This window comes from Aquila chrysaetos, chromosome 8 (genome assembly GCF_900496995.4).
Source record: "Aquila chrysaetos chrysaetos chromosome 8, bAquChr1.4, whole genome shotgun sequence".
Lineage (NCBI taxonomy): Eukaryota > Metazoa > Chordata > Aves > Accipitriformes > Accipitridae > Aquila > Aquila chrysaetos.
The window spans coordinates 39971385-39990396 of record NC_044011.1 but is presented as its reverse complement, the minus strand read 5'-3'; the positions used below and the strand labels follow the sequence as shown (position 1 = coordinate 39990396).

The 19012-nt window shown below is 59.1% G+C and overlaps 1 protein-coding gene across 1 annotated transcript in view; it reads left to right on the top strand.

The window, feature by feature from the left end:
• Positions 1 to 6954: 6954 nt before the first annotated feature.
• The window catches only part of DSCAML1 (DS cell adhesion molecule like 1), a 112655-nt gene continuing 100597 nt past the window's right edge, over positions 6955 to 19012 (top strand). The window contains 2 exon segments of the mRNA XM_030021605.2: positions 6955 to 7138; positions 15656 to 15973. Coding sequence (XP_029877465.1) covers positions 7096 to 7138; positions 15656 to 15973 — 361 coding nt within the window. The 5' untranslated portion in view covers positions 6955 to 7095.

Here is a 19012-nt window from a genome sequence, read left to right as displayed (position 1 = left end):
GGGCATCCTTCCTGGGCAAGGATGGGGCTGGGATGGTGCATCCAGCTCCTCGGTTTTCGCTGCCTCTCTCCTCTTTGGATAAAGACGGCAGCAAAAAGGAAGAAAACTCTCCTGCAATTGGGCAGTGAGTGAGGAGGGAGCTTTGCTCCCAGTGCCTGCCTGCAGGTGAGTTGGACCGACACAGACATCTAGCGACCAGGCAGCAGCCCCACAAACCACTGCCCCCCAGCACCCACGAGCCCTTCCCTTGCAGGCTCTGGGGCTCAAGGTGTGCCTCGGGTCACCCTAAGCAAGCAGAGAAGTAGAGCTTGCAGTGACGGAGGCAGCGGAGAGCTCGCTCCCAGCTCCAGCAGTATGCGGGGGGTGCTTTGCTGGGTAACGCTGCAGGTGGGGAACGCTGCAGGTGGGGACCAGCAGAATGCGGTGCTCTGCGGGCAGCTGGGCAGGAGCCTTCGCTCCTCTGTGCCCGCAGTCCTGCGTGGGCGCCCGTTCTGCCGGCAGTGCCGTGGGAGCGGGGAGTCCGTGGGGGCCCGGCCGGTGGCGGCGGAGGGGCCGGTAAGGGTCCTTGCCCAGCTCGGGCTGGTTCCCCTCATCACCTGCAGCCCCGCAGGGTTCAGGTGGGCACCGCGTTGCGTTCTGGAAGCCCGAGCGTCCCGGCACTGCTGGCGGAGGAGAAACCGGCTCGCCTGCTCTGTTTGGGCCTCAATTGAGGTCAGACATTGACAGTGAAATAGGATTAGCTGAGGGAAGGTTATTAGACAAAATCCGTGCAATTTGTCTAATCGGAGGTGCTTATTTAACACGGTAAGGAGATTATTTTGAAATAGAATTTTGACTTGACACTGACCCACTAATAAAGCCTCGTGGCAGCTTTGCACAGCTCAAATAGGAACCAGAGGCCTTCAGTGGAGGGAGAAGAGTACCTGTTTAGCAGCATAGACAAGCCGAAGGGTTTGCTCGCAGCAGAGGTGGCCCTGCCCTCCCCCTGCTCCGACCTCCCGGTCCTCACCGGCGAGGCGTGCGGCATGGTTGTGGTCCCCTAAAGAAGGAGCTAAAGGGCCCAGCAGCCGGGAAGGCAGCCGGCGTATGAGACGAGCCCGTCCTCAGCCGGGTCCCACATCCTTAAGGCCCAGGGCTCCCAGGGCTCCCTGTCCTCCCCGGCGCCCGGCCATGCCAGGGCTCAGGGCACAGGCATGCCCTTCAGGGTGCGCGTCCCCTGGCACCGGCCCCCTGGAGAGCCCCGCAGACAGAACCCCTGCAGCTCGAAGGCAGGAGATTAAGGGGAGCGAAAAGCCATGTCTGGCTCCCCGCGCAGGGGGATCTCTGTCTCGGCACCAGATGGCATTAATAGCATTATTCTGCACGGCTCGCGGACACCCGCGTGTGCACGCACGCTTGCGCAGCCCTTTGCACCCCTGGCTGGGGCTCAGGGGCCATGCCACGGGTCGGAGACGCTGACGGGGTGTGCGGCGGCAGAGCGGGAGGCACTGCCGGCACCTCAAGGCTTGCACCGGGGCTTACATTTAGAAGGCAGGCTACTATCAGAGCTAAACTGCGAGCAGCCTGGCTCTGTGCCCCTCCAGGATGGAGGCGGGGAACCAGGGCCAGGGGAAAGGCATAAGCAAAGTATATGATGCATGGTAAATGTGGCCTCCCTGGGCCAGGGGCGGGGGTGCTGCCAGTGGCCCCTGCTTGCCGGGCCGGCACACGGGCATGAGCCGCCTCTGAGGCAGGGCTCTGTGCTCCTCTCCGTGTCTTCGCGGTCCTCGGCTTTGGAGGTTGAGCCCAGGAGCTATGGGAGTGGGAAGACCACAGGAAAAGGCCGCCATGTCTCTGCTCGGCTGCCTTTCTCCTGCCGCTGCCCCAGTGAGAGGCTCCTGCTCTCCCCAGGGCTTGGGCAGGGGGAGTTGTGGGCCCCGTCGGAGGGTGCCCCACGGGATGAGCCCCAGCCCCACAGCCCTTTCCCCGCACCCGCAGCCCTGTGGGTCAGCTGGGAGCTGCGGCCTCGGTGAGGACATGTTCGCCTTTTCTCCTGAAGCAGGCAATCTTGGAGGATTTCTCTCACAGTCCCTTGAGCCATTAATCTTCTCAAAGTAAATCTTTTTGGTGACACAAAGGGGATTGGGTAAGTAATACAGCGGACAACTGGAGTGTCCTTTTCCTCTAGGAAGCCTTCCAGTTCTGAACAGCTTCCCCCTGGCACTGGCTGTTCCCTGTTTGCTTTGCCAGTCCCTGGATGGACAGGTATGAGGGAGAGGGGCTCCGACCGGCTGTGGCTCGGCCAGCTTCTGTGCTTAATCCATGGCTGAATGTGAGGAGATGAGGCACCGGGGCAGGAACAGGAGGAGCAGTGGCCAGGGAGGCCGGCTGCTCAGCTCGCCCAGCCTGGAGGCCACCAGTACTGCTCCGCCATCTCCGTCATGCCAGGGATGCATTGGGCCCGCGAGGAAACCTGAATGCAAAATGTCTCCTCATCATTAGTTAAAACAGGAGAGCAGCAAATGGTGACTAATGGAGCCAAAGAGGAACACTTGACAACACGAGAGACGGGGCCAGGCTGGCAGGGAGCCAGCCACACGCCTCGTTCTCCCTTTGTTCTGCTCCTGAAAAGGCAGCGCATCCATCAACAGCAACGTGTCTACCAAAACAGCAGCGTTCCGCGGTCTGAAATTATCTCTCCGACCAAAGTAAATAACATTTCGGCCCTCGTTTCCAGGTTGCAGGTGCCCCAAAGTGGTGGTTTTCAGAAAACACCTGCTCACGCCAAGCCGGGCCCGCAGAGCAGCCCCGCGGTAGCGATGCCGTGCGAACGCAGCCCCACAGCTCGGCTTCAGCGGCGTGAGCCCAGCAACGGATGGGCCGGCTCCTTGCGGCCGCTTTCGTGGCGGGCTGAAGCTGCGAAGCGAAGAAGGGTCCTTGTGAAGCCGGTGCCTTGGCCCTGGTAAAACTTTGCCGAGCCTCTGGTGACTCTCCAGGCTCACCCTGGAGCCGGCGAGGACCGGAACCCCGCTCACCCCCTCCTTGTAGGGGGGCTTCCCTCCGCCGGGCCTGAGCTGCACCTCCCGCACCCTCACCTCTGAACTACCGCCCAGGGAGCGGAGCACAAGCCCTGCCTCAAGCCCCGGGCACCGCGGCCAGGCTGCCGCCGCGGTCCCCGGGAGAAGCGGGGCCGCGCTTCCCCGCTCCGCGCCGCGAGAACACTAGGGGGAAGCAAAAATCAAGCTTCTGCCCTGGAAACCGGCTTCCCGGCGAGGTGGGAGCCCCGTCCGGCCCCGGGCGGGACGGGACCCGGCGCCCCTCACAAGCCACGGGGCGGGGGGGGGAACCTTGCGGAGCGGCAGCGCCAGGGAGCCGAGGGGCTCGGGGAGGGATCCCGTTTCCAGGCACGCCGGGCTGCCGGCCCCCTCCGCCCGGCCGCAAGCCCCTCGCCGCCTCCGGGCCGTCGATCCTCCCGCGGCAGCCGCTCGCTCGCTCGCTCGCTCCCTCCCCTCCGGCTGGGGAAACTGAGGCACGGAGCGGGGCCGCCACGCGGCCGCAGGGGGGCGGCTCTCCTCCCTCCGCCGGGGTCGCCGGTGGGAGCGGGCTGGCGGGGGGGCGGCCGTGCGGGGCGAGGCCCGGGCTTGAGCCTGGGCCTGGGCCGGGGCCGCCGAGGGGTCGCAGCAGGCCGGCTCTGCTCGCCGGAGGGGTGCTGCGAGGCTAAGTTGGTGCCTGCGTGGGAAGCGCTTTGTGGAAATCGGCTAGGACCAGATAAGTAGCCCTGTTGTTTTAATGACCGCTTCCTTCCCCGGGGGATTTGTCTGGGAGGGCGGCTGAGGGCACCGCGCTGGGGACCCCGGCGGGAGGGCCGCTGGGGCGAGGGACATTCTGCGCCCCTCCACAGCACCCCGTCCCTGGCACGGGGCAAAGCCTTGGCCTGCAGCTGGCCCCCGGGGGCAGCAGGGGTGCCCGACAGGACCTTTTTTCCCCAGTGACCCTCTGCGGGCGGGCATGGAGGGTGGTTTTTTTGCGTATCGGTGGAAGAACTAGCCTTAGGAGAAGGCACCTGGCTGGCCAGCAGGGCAGGTGAGCCCGGGGCACACCTGTGACCCCCAGAGCTCTGGGGCCCGGGGGAGCCCAGAGCTGAGCGTACAGGCTGCCCAGAGCTGGAACAAACGCTGGAGAGGGGCAGGTTAGAGGAGGCTGGGTGGCTTAGAGGGGTTGTGGCAACAGCCCCCCTTGCCCTGGGGGAGAGGCAGATGCGCCTCTTTTGTGGGAAAGACCCTGCCGTACGTGTCCCGCTGCGGTGAAGCACGGAGGGTCCCTTCTCCCAAAGGGGCAAGCCTGCTGGGTCTCAGAACCACACACGGGCACGTGTTGCTGTAAGTTCTCCTGTGTCTCGGGGGGAGCTTGGGCCAGGGAAGGAATTCCTTAGTAGGAGCTTTACCCTTGAGCTAGCTGTGCAGCTGGGCTTGCTGCTGGCTCCGGCAGGTTGCTTGCTCCCTGTTAGCAGGTCAGGGGCTCCGTGAGACACACTTCTCCCAGCGTGTTAGTGCTAGCCTTGCTTCCTGGGAGGCTCCTATGTGCTGCCAAAGGGTAGGTCAGTGCTGCCCAAATAATTAATGTGATAACTTTCAGCCCTTCCTGATCACAGCTGTGTGAAGCACGTGAGACCACACCAGCCTGCTGACGGGGTGGATGTTAGCAGGATACCAGCTTTCTGGGCTGAACGCTTGTGCAAAGGTGATGCACAAATGTTTCCTGCGCGTATTCAGCCACAGGAAGGCTGACAGCCCTAAACGGTGGCTGCTGGGCAGGAGCTGAATCCTAGGTGTGGGCTCGCAGGAGCCAGCTCTGGGGAGCACCTGGCTGCCAGACCTGCATGTGCACCTGGGTGCGGGAGGCTGACACACAGCCTGGGCTGAACAATCAATGGAGGAGCAAATGGGGCTGTAATGAACGGCACAGACAGCTCAAGGACTCGCCACGGCTCCCTGAGCGTGACCCAGGGCCAGTCGTTCACCCTGTCAGCCTTTAGTTGTTGTCTCTTCTTGGGCTGCATCCCATCTTGCCAGCAGATGCTGGCCTGTCCTGGAGGAAGGAGGTCTTGGCAGAGGGATGTTGGCGCTCTGGGTAGAGGCTGGCTCTTGGAGCTAGGGGTGATGAGGAAACTCGCTGGAGATGCTGAACAGCCAAGGGAGCTAAATATGAACCGGGGAGCTAAATATGCTCCCTTGCACACATGCCTCGAGTGGAGATCTGTGAGGCCCTGTGGGCGCTGTGCCAGCAAGTGCCCTGCCAGCCCACGTGCCCCCATTTCATTCGCTTCTGGGCGTAGGAGGGTAGAAACAGCACCCAAGTCCAACACCTTGCGTGCCGGATAGCAAAATGCTGTAGCGGGTTTTGCGGCTGGAAGATTCCCGTCGACAGCCTGGCCTGTGCTGCCATCCTGCAGCAGCTGCCGGGGAGGGAAGAGGGCAGATGCCTGGCATGTGGCTGGGGCTCCCCAGAGCCTGGGAACGCTCGTTGCCTTGGGTATGGGCCCGAATACCGATTTCCTCACTACATATTGGCTAACATCTGTATACAGATGTAGGTGGTGATTGAAATGCACCTCGATTCCTAGAGGGATGTGTGGGCACCGGGTGTGCATCAGCTGCTGCTTCACCGCCTCTCGGGATGCTGATGGCACAGCCAGGGGTACGAGTGAGGCAGCAGCAGGCGGCGTGGGGCTGGGGAGGAGCACGTGCATGCATGGGAGGGCTGTGTGCTGGGGACACCCACGCACCGTGACAGAGCTGCTGAGGTGGCCTGGGAACAGGCTGAGTAGGGGGTGGTGATGGAGCTACAGAGCTCGGCAGCACCGAGGAAGGGGAAGCATGTCCTCGGGGCAGGGGGGGGAGGAGGAGGAGAAGGAGGAGGAGGAGGAAAGGCTGTGGTGTCAGACCTGTGCAGCACGGGCACTGCATTTGCTCCCGCCTCTGCTGTTGGCTTTTCATCACTGAGGTCTGGGCAGGTGTGCGTGTATGTGGGTTAGGTGACAGCTGGCCTCATGGCACCCATTGCTAAAACGTGGGGGTGTCTGGCGTGGGTGGCCTGGAGTAGGGGGGGGCAGGGGGATGCGGGGCAGGTGTGCGGGAGCCTTAGCCCTGCCAGCTTCTCCCCGTCCTTCAGCTGTGTCCCTCCTCTGTGAAGTGGGAATCGCTCGCCCACGCTGTGCACGTACCACCTCGGCAGTGTGAGTGAGCTCCCCGGCTCTTCCAAGGGACTCCCTCCCAAGCATGAGGAATTGCAGTGAATGGGTGCGGGTTGAAGCTGGCCGAGGAGCTGTTGTGTTTTCTGCTTCTTTGACTGGGTGACGATGGTTGGGTTTTCAACTGAATCTAAACAGTGCTTTTTTCCAAATTGGTCCGTCATGCGTTGTCGTTTTGTTTGAAGTCAGAATGCTTCAGTCTTTCTTTCTGTTTATTTTCCAACAAATCGGGATTGGAAAGGCTGCTTTGGAAAGCCAAGAAAACCTGCTATAATCGCTTCCGGAAGAGACGTTCTGAACCGCTCTAGTGGTCCAGACAAATTGGCTTTGGTGCGACTAAGTCTCCGGGAGTGAGATCCTAGGCTTGAATTAAGCCTTCGATAAGTACACCCCAAAGCGAAGCATTAAGTGGAGTTGGTTACTTGCTGGCTGGAGGGATGAGGGGGTAGCGAAGTCTGCCAGGCCCCACCGTGCTTGTGTCCCCTGTCGCGGGAGCAGCCCGGGCCGGTGCAAAAGCCGCATTTCTCTCCTCCGGCGAGGAGGAGAGCTGCCGGCGGGGCAGCCCGGGAAAAGCCGGCCAGGTGCGGGGGCCGGAGGGAGCCCGGGCGAGAGCTCAGCCTCGGCGGCGGGGAGCGGCCCGACGGGGGCGGGGAGAGCGCGGGAGCCCGGCCCGCCCTCCCGACGCCACTCGCCGGGAGAGGGGGGGAGGAGGAGGAGGAGGAGGAGGAGGAGGAGGAGCGGCTGCGAGCTCGGCGCTGGGCACCTCAGCCTGGCTGGCAGCGCGGCGGCCGGGAGCGCGGCACGCCGGGGGCACCGCACCGCCCGCTATTGCGCCGCAGCCCGGGGCCAGCGCTGCTCTTTATGGCATGTGGCTGGTAACTTTTTTCCTGCTGTACTCTTTGCGGAAAGGTACGTCGGCCCTGGGGCGGGCGGGCAGGGGCGGGCGGGGGTACTCCCGGGGCTGGGGGAGCGCTCGCCCCGGGCGGAGCGGGTCCCGGTGCCGGCGGCCGCACGCAGCATCCCCCGGCGGGGCCGGCGTTCGGGCGCTCCGGGTCCCCGCTCTCCCGGAGCGATTGGAGCAAAAAGCCTGAGCCCGTCAGGCAGGAGGAATCTAGCCGTGCTTTCCAAATCGCATCCTGCCCTCCCGGCAGGCTGGATCAAGGGGAACCCAGCGGCTTGCTAAAAACCGGGGGCGGGCGGGGGGGATCCATGGAACCAGCGTGTCGAGGAGACGCACCCTCAAAGCTTAGAGATTGAATTAAAGTTGGAGATTAAGGGAACGCTGTGCAAATCTATCGAGGGAACACTCCAAACCAGTCTCTGCTATAGATGCAGTTAAAAAAGGCAGGCGAGGAGCCGCACGTAACACGGGTAGTTAAATCTCAGCGCGTTTGTTACAACAATCAATCGATGTTACATAAAGGAATTGCCCGTTTCTGAATCTGTGGGAATTTTTAATTGCGTTCCGGTAATAAATTGCCTCTTTGCACATGACCCGACCCGCAGATGCGGCGATGGAAGCGCCCACCTCTTGGAAAATTGTCTGCTTGGAGGACGTGAAATGACATTTGTCCTAATTACCTTTTTTGACGTTTGACAACGGCAAGGGGGAAATTTTAGGGAAGGAGGAAAGTGAAAGAAAGGGGACGGAGCTGCCTCCTTACTTTGCTTGCCACCTAGTACGTTACCCCTTTCTCCGAATGTTGATCCAATGAAAAATATTTACTGAGGTTTAATAGGGCATCCTGTCCGGTTGTGTGGTGGTGATGATCAATTATTCCATCAATTATTAATTATGGAATAGCTGCTTTATTCGAGCTGGAGGAAAGCTGCGTTTGGGGGCTTTACCCAAAATCGCTATTGTGTTTAGGGTCTGCTGAGCCGAACGTGCCAGCGTCTGCTTTGCTTACATTTGCATTTTTTACTGTGCTAACAGGAAAAAACAAAACCAAAACCAAATAACCGTCGAGGATGGTGCGATTCCCCCCCACCACCCCAGCAGTCAAAATAATAAAGAGCTGCACTGGGCTTAGCGCTTTTGCGTGTTTTCAGCCCCAGCTTCTTGGAAAATGGATCTCTTCCCACAGAGCTATCTCTTCAGAGAAGAGCAAATTAAAAGCCTCCATTAGCACAACTCCTCCTGGCCTCATTTTCTCTTTTTTGAGAACTAAAAGGTGTCTTCAGTATGGAACAGTCCTGGTGATGGAAAGTGTTAAAGTGAAACGGTTCCAGAGAGAGGACAGCGATACAATGGAAGTTTCATTAGAATAATAGGATAAAACCAAATGAATTGCTTAATGCACGATAAACCTTTCAGATACTTCATATTTCTGGGCATCGAAGTACATCCTTTTAACGTGTTCCTGCTGTAGAACAAGAGCTCAAGTAGAAACTGAAAGCAAATAAACATTTGATCCAGGGGACCGCTGAAGTTCAGAAATCCCTTGATGGGCTGTAGTGGCTTATTTCTTCCCCACTTTGAAAAAACACAAAAATGGGTGGTGGGCAGGGAAGCAAACAGGGAGTTGAGCAGAAAGACAGTCTGGCAGTGTGAGTGAGAGCAGGCGGGCAGAGGAGGAGGGGAGGTGAGTGGCGAGCGGTGTGATGAAGAGCAGACTGGGCAAAATTGAGTGGCTTGGAGCCGGGAAAGCGTCTCCCTGTGTGCTCTTGCTGGATCTCTCTGCTGCCTGATTTATATTGGCATTATATTTACATTATGTTCCTGTATTGGGTGCAGTGAACTATGCAGCTTGCGTTCTTTAATCTCTCCCCATCTCAGCCCCCCAGTGTGGCACAGCGCTCGTTTGTCTCTGAAATGAAACATGGAAACCTCATTAACTGCACGGAGGAGAAGCCTGCAGTGCTGAACTCCTTGCCGTGCCATGCCCAGTGTTTGTTTATCCTGCGGAGAGCCAAAATTTCCCAGCACAAGGAGCCACGATGGCAACTTGCCCAGAGCCCTTACCTGCACCTGCCATGGGCTTAGGGCTGCTCCTGCCTTTGGACCAGAAAATTGATATAGGCAAGCCTCATGTTTCGTGATGCATTTGCTCTCCGGAGGAATACGCTGTGCCTCGCGCGAGTGCCTCGCGCCAGGGATGCGCTATCGAGCAGCCCTGCCCAGAGATGGGGGCTGTGTGGGAGCTGTAGGCTTAGCTTTGGGCAGCCGTGGCACAGGGCGCCTTTCCACTACACCGCTCCAGTCTCTGCCCATATGGTCCCGAGGTGGAAGGATGGGGAGCGCTCTGTCCTTCAAAGCAGCTGATGAGCCGGGTGCGAGTATCAAACTGGAAGCCTTTCTCTGGGGCAGGAATTCTCCTGCCATGGCAGCACGCGGGTTCTGAGCTGTGCCTTGGGTAGCATGAGGGCATCTCGCACCCAAATAAGCAGGCTGGTAGCAAGCGCATCTTCCTAGGAGGGCACGAAGGAGGAAGGTGTTTGGTTGTTGCAGTTGTTAGAACGCGTGCTTTACCGGGAGGCTTCTGCGGCGGCAGGTTTGGGTGCAGAGTGTTTCTTGTCTTTCAAATCTCGATTGTAGCCAGCTACTCATTTTTACATAACCATGACTTTGTGAGGTACCCTTTCCCTGCTTGTAGATCCGTAAGAAATAAGCCCCACCACATGCAATCTGCATATTGCCGCCATCATCTGCCAGCAGAGCTGCACCAAATATTTAGGAAATCCATTTCCCGACTCTTGCTAACGCTTGCTGCCGGCCCCAGCTGCTGCCTCTTGGAAAGGGCTGTGTCGGCAGCTCCTCTCCCTGAGAGAAGGGAGCGAGCACAACTGAGAGGGGGAAAGGAGAAGGTGAGTGAGGTTTCAGAGCTTGCTCTATTGATCCCTTCCCCTCGTTTCTCATACCTGTCGGCCGCATGGTGGAAATCCTCATCTCCGCCTTGTCAAGCGAGCGTGCGGGCTGCGGTGTGCCGGACGGCGGGGACCAGCGGCTCCGGAGGAAGCCCGGCAGCAGGCGTGCGTGGCCTCTGGCGCGTCCCCTCGAGGCTGCTGGGCTCAGCCCCGGCCTCCACAGGGGGGACCTTGCTGTCACCCTGGCTCGGCAATGTCACCACGTGTCCCTTAGGACTCAGCTGCAGCTCCTCAGGCTTCGTATTCAGCAGGGCTGAGATGTGGAGGTGGGCTGTGGAAGGGGAGAGAGAGGCCGTCGCCTGTGGTCCCTGGGCTCGTTCCTCACCCCCCAGAGCAGAGGGCCCCTGGGGGGAGCTCGGGCAGGTTGGGGGGCTCAGGAGGTGGTGCGGAGCTGGGGGATGTCCAGCTCTGGGTCAGCCCCTGGTGCAGATGGAGTGGTGAGACTGGTGCCTCCAGCAAGCCGATGGGGGAGGTTCAGGGGCCAGGCAAAGCAGGGGGGAGAGGTGTTTGTTTTTTTTTTTTTTTTTCCAGGCAAGGGTTACAGCCTCAGCCTGGGTGCTGTTGTAATAGCTGGAGGTGGTTCAGGCCTTAATTTCCGTGCAGATGCATTAAGGAGCAGGCGGCTTGCGCTCCCAGCGTGTTTGAGCGGTGCCCTTACCCACAGAGCACCAGAGGCAGCGTTCCCCTTTGCTCCCGCTTCAGTTCGCGGTGACGGCAGCCGCCAGTCGGGACCGACCGCGGTGCTCGGGCCAGAGGGGCTGTGCCACAAGGGTGAGACTCCTGCGGCGGCCGAAATGCAAGGCTGGGGCGTGGAAGGTGCTGTGGCAGGTACTTGCCGTAGTGCTGGGCACCAGCTGAATGCCGCAGGCTGTTGCTCGGCATTTCGTGGCACAGTTTCCACCCCCCCTGAGACCGGTCCCCGAGGGGTGCAGCGTGGGGGAGGCCACTCAGCTGGAGTTGTGGCTTTAACTCTTTGGGCTGGAAAGCCACTGCAGGGGGGTGGCATCCCGTGGGGCCGTGCTGCACTCCTGGCGGGGTGCGTGCACCTCTTGTGCTCCACTTGAGAGGGTACCAGCCTCCTCTTTCTCACCTCGTCTCGCTGCCTCTCTCCCCATCCCTTCCGTGATGCTCAGAGATGCCACTTCTCGCTCTATCAGCTCCAAGGTCGCTCCATTCATTAGGAGAAAGGCTATTAAAAGTGTCCTGAAGATGAGGGCTTGAAGGAAGCTCATGCCAGGGCGGGCCAAAGACTGCTCCAGCATTACAAATGTGCGGGCGGTATGTGATGTAATTAGTCGTAGTTTAAAGCGGTAGAGAGGAAAGATTAGGACTTGCCACCTACCTGTAATTCCCACCCGGCAGTGCGTGCCAAGCTTCGGTTCACTTTCTCCTTGAACAGGGCAGGTGTCAAGCACCCTTAATGAGGATAATAAATGAGTGGCGAGGTGGCGATTTGCCTGCTGTTCTTCACGGCATCCCTGCAGCCGTTACAGCTGGTGGCTGGAGAAGCCCCAGTGGCTCCTACAGTCCCTTGGCTGGTCTGCGGGTGGGCTTTCCGCTCTGGTGCTGCCTTGGTAGTGTCTCACCTGGCCTTGGAGGAGGGCTGGGATGGGCACCTGGGTGGTCAGACTGCCAGGCCCAAGAGGGAGGCCCCGGGAAAGGTGCTGCCAGGGGGATAAGGTGAACTTGAGCCTAGCGCCTGCCCTTTCTGAGGTGCTCCGAAACCTCCTTTAGAATGCCAGCAACACGCTTAATGACAGCAAACGGTCAAGCTTCCAGTGGCCGCTCTTTTGTAAAGAAGTACTCGGGCAGCCACAGGCCTCTGCCACCCCTTGAGAGGAACGGTGTCAGCCCAGACTGGATTGCCCATGCCCAGAGGATTGCATGTACACCCTTGAAACACAACTTGTTTAGCCTTTTCCCATCTCTGTCGGGTTTCCACCCGGTTACTGATGTCCAAAAGACCTTGCTCAGCCTTGAGAGGCTTGCTGGGTTTGGGTGGGCATGGGACTGGCTGGGGGTGCTGAGCAAGTAGTGTGCCAACACAAATGATGTACGTGCACCACAGACAGAACAAGCTCCTTAACGCAGGGGAAACGGCTCTCTAATTGCGCTGGCATGAAGTTGGTTGTTGTCTCAGACCAGTCCTAGATCCACTTCCTAGCAAAGGAAGGGCTCTTCCCGTGAGGTTTGGAGGAGAGGAGGGGTTGTCTTGCTGGGCGCTTGCCTGGGAGGTGACGGCGTTTCTGTGCTTATGCAGGCTGAGGTCAGCCTGTGCCGCTCCTCGTGCAGGACTCGCACCTACATCTTGGCTGCCTCTTCCAGAGATCCGTGGCTTGGTGACAGATCCTGGGGTTAGTTTACGGCCGCTCTGCCTTAGCCGCTCGTTAGAGCAAATGAGTGCTTTCTGCACGGCGCAGCGCTTTGCAGTGCCGAGGTTGGCCGTGCTGCTGAAGGTATTGGAGTTTGGGAAGTCCAGCGATTTAGGCTAGTAAATATTCCAAAGGGATGATAGCAAAATGACTTGCTTCTCCCAGCTCTGATAGAGATATTAATATTTCAATACCTCTAGGTTGTAATTTACTACAATTTAAGAAGATTGCACTCTGATAACTTAAAATACATGCCTTTCAGAGCAAGCTAGACGGTGCCTGGCTACGCACTGGGCTTCATGTAGCTTCCAGCTACCAGCAGACTGATCTCCAGCGTCAGTGCTGCACGCCTGCGTTGCTGCTTTTTCCCCAGCAGAAACTGTTCTGTTTTGGCTCCCCTAGCCTCCTCTTTTCAGGTTCATGTGAATTAATGCCCTCGATATGTAGGTTAGGGTCAGCACATCTGACCAGATGTGAGCAGTGATTTCTGGTTTAAAAATATTGCAGTGCTATTTCTAAATTTTTAATCTCTCTCAGTGATTTGGAGACAGTTTTATGAAACGTGGAATTAGGATGGTGCTCAATGCTAAATGGTAAAGGAGATTATATGGATTTAACTCTATGCGTCTGTCACATAACTATTGCCAATCCCATAACTTCCATTTTCTATTAAAAATCCGTTTCCCCCTTTGACCTGAAAAAGCTTAACGGGTAATCTGAATTTCTCTGTTTACGAGGTATTTTTCCACTCTTTGCCCCAGCCCCTCACCCGTCCATCTCTAAAGCTTCCTGGGCGCTGCCTGGGAAGAAGAGATTTCCCTGTCAGGCTGCGGATGCCCTCCGATCTCTCTTAGGGCAGGAGCCTTCTCAAACTGTGGTCAGGGATCTGGGGTGGAGATGTTGGACGGAGCCTGGGGCAGAGCCGGCTGGGTGATGGGGTGCTAAGCACAGCGGGGTGTTCCTGGTCCAAAGCCAGCGGGTGGGCGAAGGGTGGCTTTTGCTGCGTGCCTGGCACGCTGTGTGCCCTGGCTCCGGCCGTCTTCTGCTTTGCTCAAGCGACAGGCGTTACCACAAAGAGCATGCTGCTGCTCGTGCGTGCTTTGTTTTCCTTCCTCTGCCTGCAAATGTGCTTTTTCTCTGTCACGTATTTGGGAGAAGCACTGCGCTGTTCTGATGAAGGGAAATGCTGATTCATGACGACAAACCAGCCTGGAGATGTCACAAAATGACATCTGCAGGGCCGTGCGGTGGCCTCGTAGCTCTGCAAAGCCTGGTACTGCTGCACAGAAGGCTGGGCTGGAGCGCTTTACTTCTCTGGTCCATTGCTCTTTGGGCGCTCGTCAGTGAGGGAGGAAAAAAGAAATGGCTTTCTTTACTTCTACCTGTGCGTGGACACGGGGAGCTGGTGCGTGGGGAGGTATGGAGATGCTTTCGTGACCTATAAGTCTGTTGTCTTGTGTGGTGGCAGCGCTGGACCTTGCTAGTCAGCTAATCCAGTACATGGATGGCTTTGCTGGGCAGCTCTGGCAGTGCAGTGCCCCTGACGTGGGGCCATAGGCCTCCAAGCAGGCAAAGGAGGGAACTGGGTCATTTAGGTGACGATTCAGTGCAGAGTATGTGGAGAGCAAGAACCAGGTGCTCTCGCCTCTTATTTCCTGGGTGCTGAAAGAGGCATGAGGTTGGACATCCAGCTGGGAGCAGGATGGAGAGGAGACTGCTCTGGGAAGAGCTGAGGTGTTTCGGGGTTTCCTGTCTTGACCTGGTCGAGGACGGCATGTAGCGGGCTGGTGGTACAACACCGAGGCAGGAGAGGCCCGTGCTCGCCGCCACCAGGCACTGGAGGAAGCTTCGTGGGGAGATGCGAGCGGCTGTGGCCAGGGACACTCAAGCAGCCTTTCCTCAGGCGAGCACCCGCGCTGCGCTCGCCCTCAGAGCTGAGGCAAGGCTATCTGTCCCTTCTCCTCTGCTCCTGTCCCCTCCTCCCCAAGTTAAGAAATCGAGGTCACGGAGGGTCCCCCATGACTCGTTTTGAACTGGCGGCACGGTAGTGATCTGCTTATTGGCTCTGCGGCACCACGAGTGGTGTTCTCAGTCAGAGCTATTAATACACCCGCCGAGGGCCGCTTTCTATATCCCCGTCCTTCCGCCCACTTGGAAAGAGTGTGACTAAAAAAAGAAAACGGATCTAAGTGACTGGGAGCCTCCTCATCCTTATTTATAGGCAATCTTGCTTGCTTTGGTTGAGAAGGGGGAGCTCGTGGTCCTGGAGAGTGGGAAGGAGAGACTGGAGGAGATGGGGGAAGAGATCCCTTCCCTCGTTTTGAAGAAGGGAAGAGCTCCTCTGCAGCGCTTGTGGTGCCTTGGAAAGCTGCTCCTGGGCGTCCGGGTGGCTGCAAGATCTGCTTTGGACTGTGCCCTTGAACCCTGCATGTCTCCGTCTTCGCTTGGGTGGTGCAGGGATGCCTGGTGCCAGGCTGCGTGGGACTGGGCTTCCCCTCCCTCTGACTCTGGGAGCGGGGAGCAGCGCTGCACCCAGTTTTCCTGCCCCTCTCCTGGGGGCTGCTGCAGTGTTTGGAGGCAGTGGTAGGGTGACGGGAAGGATCTCTACCCTGCTTGGGAGAGGCTTGCGCTGGATGTGTCGGCATTGCCAATGGGCAGCTGCAGCTGCAGGCTGGCTGGGGCCATGCTGGGGAGCCGATGAGGTGCAGGGGTGCTGGCTGGCTCCTTGCTGCTCCGGCCTGGGGGACGTCGGGGTTTGCAGGAGAGACGGTAGTGGTTTGCAGCACTTGCTTTGTCGTCGGTGTCGCACATGGGTGTCCTCAGGCCCGTGGGCGCTGAGGTGTGGTTGGACCACGCGCTCAGAGCCACCTGGGTGCCTACGGCCACCCGGGGAAGCCTTGGGGGGGGGGATACCCTGGGTACCCTTCCTTGCTTGCACAGCCCCTACTTGTCCTGCTTAGGTGCCTGTGATCCCTGATCCACGCTGCCAGCAAGAGCGCTGGCCTGTGAAGGTGGCCTTTATGCTTCCAGCCCAGGCGCTGACACTCCTCTGCTCCCCTGCTCTGCCACGCGCGGGGGCCAGGGGCTGGGCTCGGGGCAGCTGTGCTGGGGGATGCTCGCTGTGCTAGTGGGGATTGGTGATTTCTGCAGTAACCCCCTGCCATTGCGGCCTCTGCTTCCTCCACAGCACACACTGAAGATGTTGGAACCAGCCTCTACTTTGTGAACGACTCTATCCAGCAGGTCACCTTCTCCAGCACAGTGGGGGTGGTGATCCCCTGCCCGGCAGCAGGGTCACCCAGCGCCGTCCTTCGGTGGTACCTGGCCACAGGTGACGACATCTACGATGTGCCCCACATCCGGCATGTCCATGCCAATGGGACTTTGCAGCTCTACCCCTTCTCGCCATCAGCCTTCAATAGTTTTATCCACGACAACGACTACTTCTGCACTGCGGAGAACTCGGCTGGCAAAATCAGGAGCCCAAATATCCGTGTTAAAGCAGGTAGGAGCTCTCTGTGGGTGCTGGGGTTTGGACGAGGTGCTGGTCTTCTCCATGGCCTGCCAGTTGGCCTGGCGAGCACACCCCGCTCGCCTGTCTCCCTGGCGCGGGCCAGTAACACTGCTGACCAGCAGCGTGCCGGCGCTGGGACAGCAGCACCGCTGTCCCACCCGTGAAGCCAGGCTGTTTTGAATGGGGATGGGAGCAGGCAGTCCCGCTGCCAACTGGGGTCATCACCATCCTGCGTGGAGCAGTGGGACTGAGTGCCTGCTGCCTCGTGAGGGCTGCCGTGCTGTGCCGCTCTGCCTGCACCTTGGGCTGCTCTGGCAGCCCTGCCGCAAGGCGAGCGCTGCAGCTGCCCACCCTGGGAGCAGAGCACGGAACCAGGGCTGCTGCGTTGGCCTCTTGCGAGGGGATTGATCGATGCTGCATGGACGGAGGGCAGGGAGAAGGGCAGGGTGCTGGGTGAGCAAGCCTGCTAATACATGTTTGCAAAATGGCATCCTGCCCCAGCTACGAGCTGGCTCAAACTCGGGCTGATTACCGACTGGGAGAGGATCGGGGTGACCAGCAGGGAAGGGATGTGCAACTTGGGGGTCTCCAGCGAGTGCCTGGATGCCTTGGTGCGGCTGCGGCCTTGCGGCAGGAGAGGTCCTCTGCCTTTGAACCGATATTGTCACACCCAAGCATGCGTGAGGGCTTTTCACAGCTGCAGGAGAAGCCAGACCACGTGTGTCCATAGCGGGGAGACCCCCACTGTGTCCCCCAGCCCTCCTCGAGCCTGTCTGTTCCCACTGTAGCATCCAGCCCCAGCATGCCAAGGCTTATTAAGCAAAGAAAAAAGGAGGAATATGGCAAAGAGCTGATTTCAAAAGCCATTATAGTAAATTATTGACCAGGCTGAGGAGGGCTAATAGCCCAGGAATGGCTTCATTATGTAACCTATTAAAAGCGGGGCTAGCAGAGGGAACATGACAGAAGTGACTACAGGGTTTTTTATTTTAATACCTTGTACTGCAGAGTAAATTGGTATTAACCCCCTTCCGCAGAGTGAATTATTTACCAACACTATCAGGTTACCTATAAACCACAGCTCGGTGGAGGAGGGACGGCGACAGATGGGGTGTAGTAAAGGCAGACGTGCAGCGTGGAGCTGTTGCCCTCCTCGTGCCGGGCACCACAGGCTGGGCTTCCCATGGGGCAGCCGGGCAGCGGCGAGGGCCATGGCCAGCTGGTGCCTGCCAGCACCCCAGGGCACAGCAGGACAAGTGGCCCCTTGGCGTGGGGTGACGTGGCCGTGTCCCGTGTGGCACCGCGTCCCGCGCTGCAGCACCCCGGCTGGCTCTGTGCTCTGCAGCAGGCAGTTACCGTCGCGGGGGTGGCTTGTGCTTCCGAGTGGACGATCACGGCCCCTCTGGTGCTGGTGACCCTGGGCTCGATGTGGCTTGCAACTGCGGAGTTCTGCAGGGGGTGCAAAGGCGATGGTGCCGGGGGCTCTGGGCGCCCTGGGCTCGAGCAGCAAGGATGGCAACACTGGGTCTCCACAGAGTTGGTGCTCTGGATGTGCTGCAGGGGAGAAAGATTGTCTTGGTCCTTGCCTTCCTGCCGGGCAGGCGGCCTTTGCTTCGCTCTTCTCCCACGTGCTGAGGACTTCCTTGGGATCATGGCAAGCCAGTAGCAGAGCCGAGTCCTGGCTTTCATGGCACGTTATCTTTGTGAGAATTATTCCCAGAGGCAGCCAAAACCTGGAAGCCCCAGTGGCAGCTGGTGCAGGGCAGAGCTGCTGGGGCAGCCGCTGGTGCCCCTGCGTGAGGGCTGCTCCGGGCTGGGGCAGCTGTGGCGGCGGTGAGCTTGTGGGAGGCTGGGCTGGATGCTCCTCGTGGTCCCTGTTAGAGCCCGTGAACAAAGCTCCTGCTCCACGTGATTACGGGGGCTTTTGCTAGCTAGTCTGCTTTGGGTCTGGAGTCCCTTTCCATGGTAGGCTTCTCCCTGTGCCCTCACGGCGCAGAACTTCGTCCTCCCTGCCAGGGCACCGGGTAAATAACCGGAGTGAGCCGGAGGCTGCTCCGAACCCTCTTCCCTGCTTTCCTCTGGCGCGGGCAGGCGGCTGAGCTGCAGGCGGGTGCAGGAGGAGAGGCGAAGGTGGGCCAGCCCTCTGCAGCTTGGAACTGAATGTCTCATGGCTGCTGCTGGTCTCCTCTGCCAGGCAGCTGGTGTGCAGAGCCGGCCGGCAAGCGTCACTGTGCACCCCGGGCTGGAGCCTGCGATGTGCCCCTGCTTCTGTACCGACCTCTTGCAGCAGAGCAGGGTGCCCTGAAAGCCTGGGAAAATCGAGGTGGAAATACTGTCAGCTGCTCGCTTGTTCGTGCGAGGTATGCCATGCGTTGCCAGCGGGTGCTTTCCACTCAGGGAAAATGCCTTCCTTTTGGGGCTGCTGAGGAGCTCTATCTTAGGACATTTCTTGGGCTGCTTTTGTTCTGGCCAAGAGGTGGTGTTAAATGGTGAAGTGAACGCATGTCTCCTGTGATAGTGATGCCAGGTGCCCATGTCCTGCAGGGCACAATTATTGTCCCCCTGAGGAGGCACCTGCACTCACTGTGTTTTATACTTAAACTTTAGGAGTTTATGGTGTCTGCATGTGTTACTGGGCGTGGTGACATCTTTTTGTCTTTCTGAAGAGGCTGGGGTGGATCCACCTTACCTAGCGAGTGCCGCTGGAGGATTGTGGCACTGGGGAGTTCTTTGTCACAGGTCCAGGGAGCAGCGTGGAGCTGTCAAAGAGGATCCTCTCCCTGAGGAATAGGGCACGTGGTGGGGACAACTCACAGCTCCCACTGTGGCATGGCTTGGAAAATTGTCATCTGCTCTCCTAAATTGCTTGCCTCAGTGGCAAGCTCAGGTGACGCTGGGGACCGTTGCAGGGTCCCAGCCGCGGGAGCTGAGGCAGACGTGCCTCATTCCCTCTGCATGCCGAACATGGGGCTGAGGTCTCCGAAGGAGAGCCGCTTTCTTCCCCAGGAAGGTGGGCCAAGTATTTTGGGT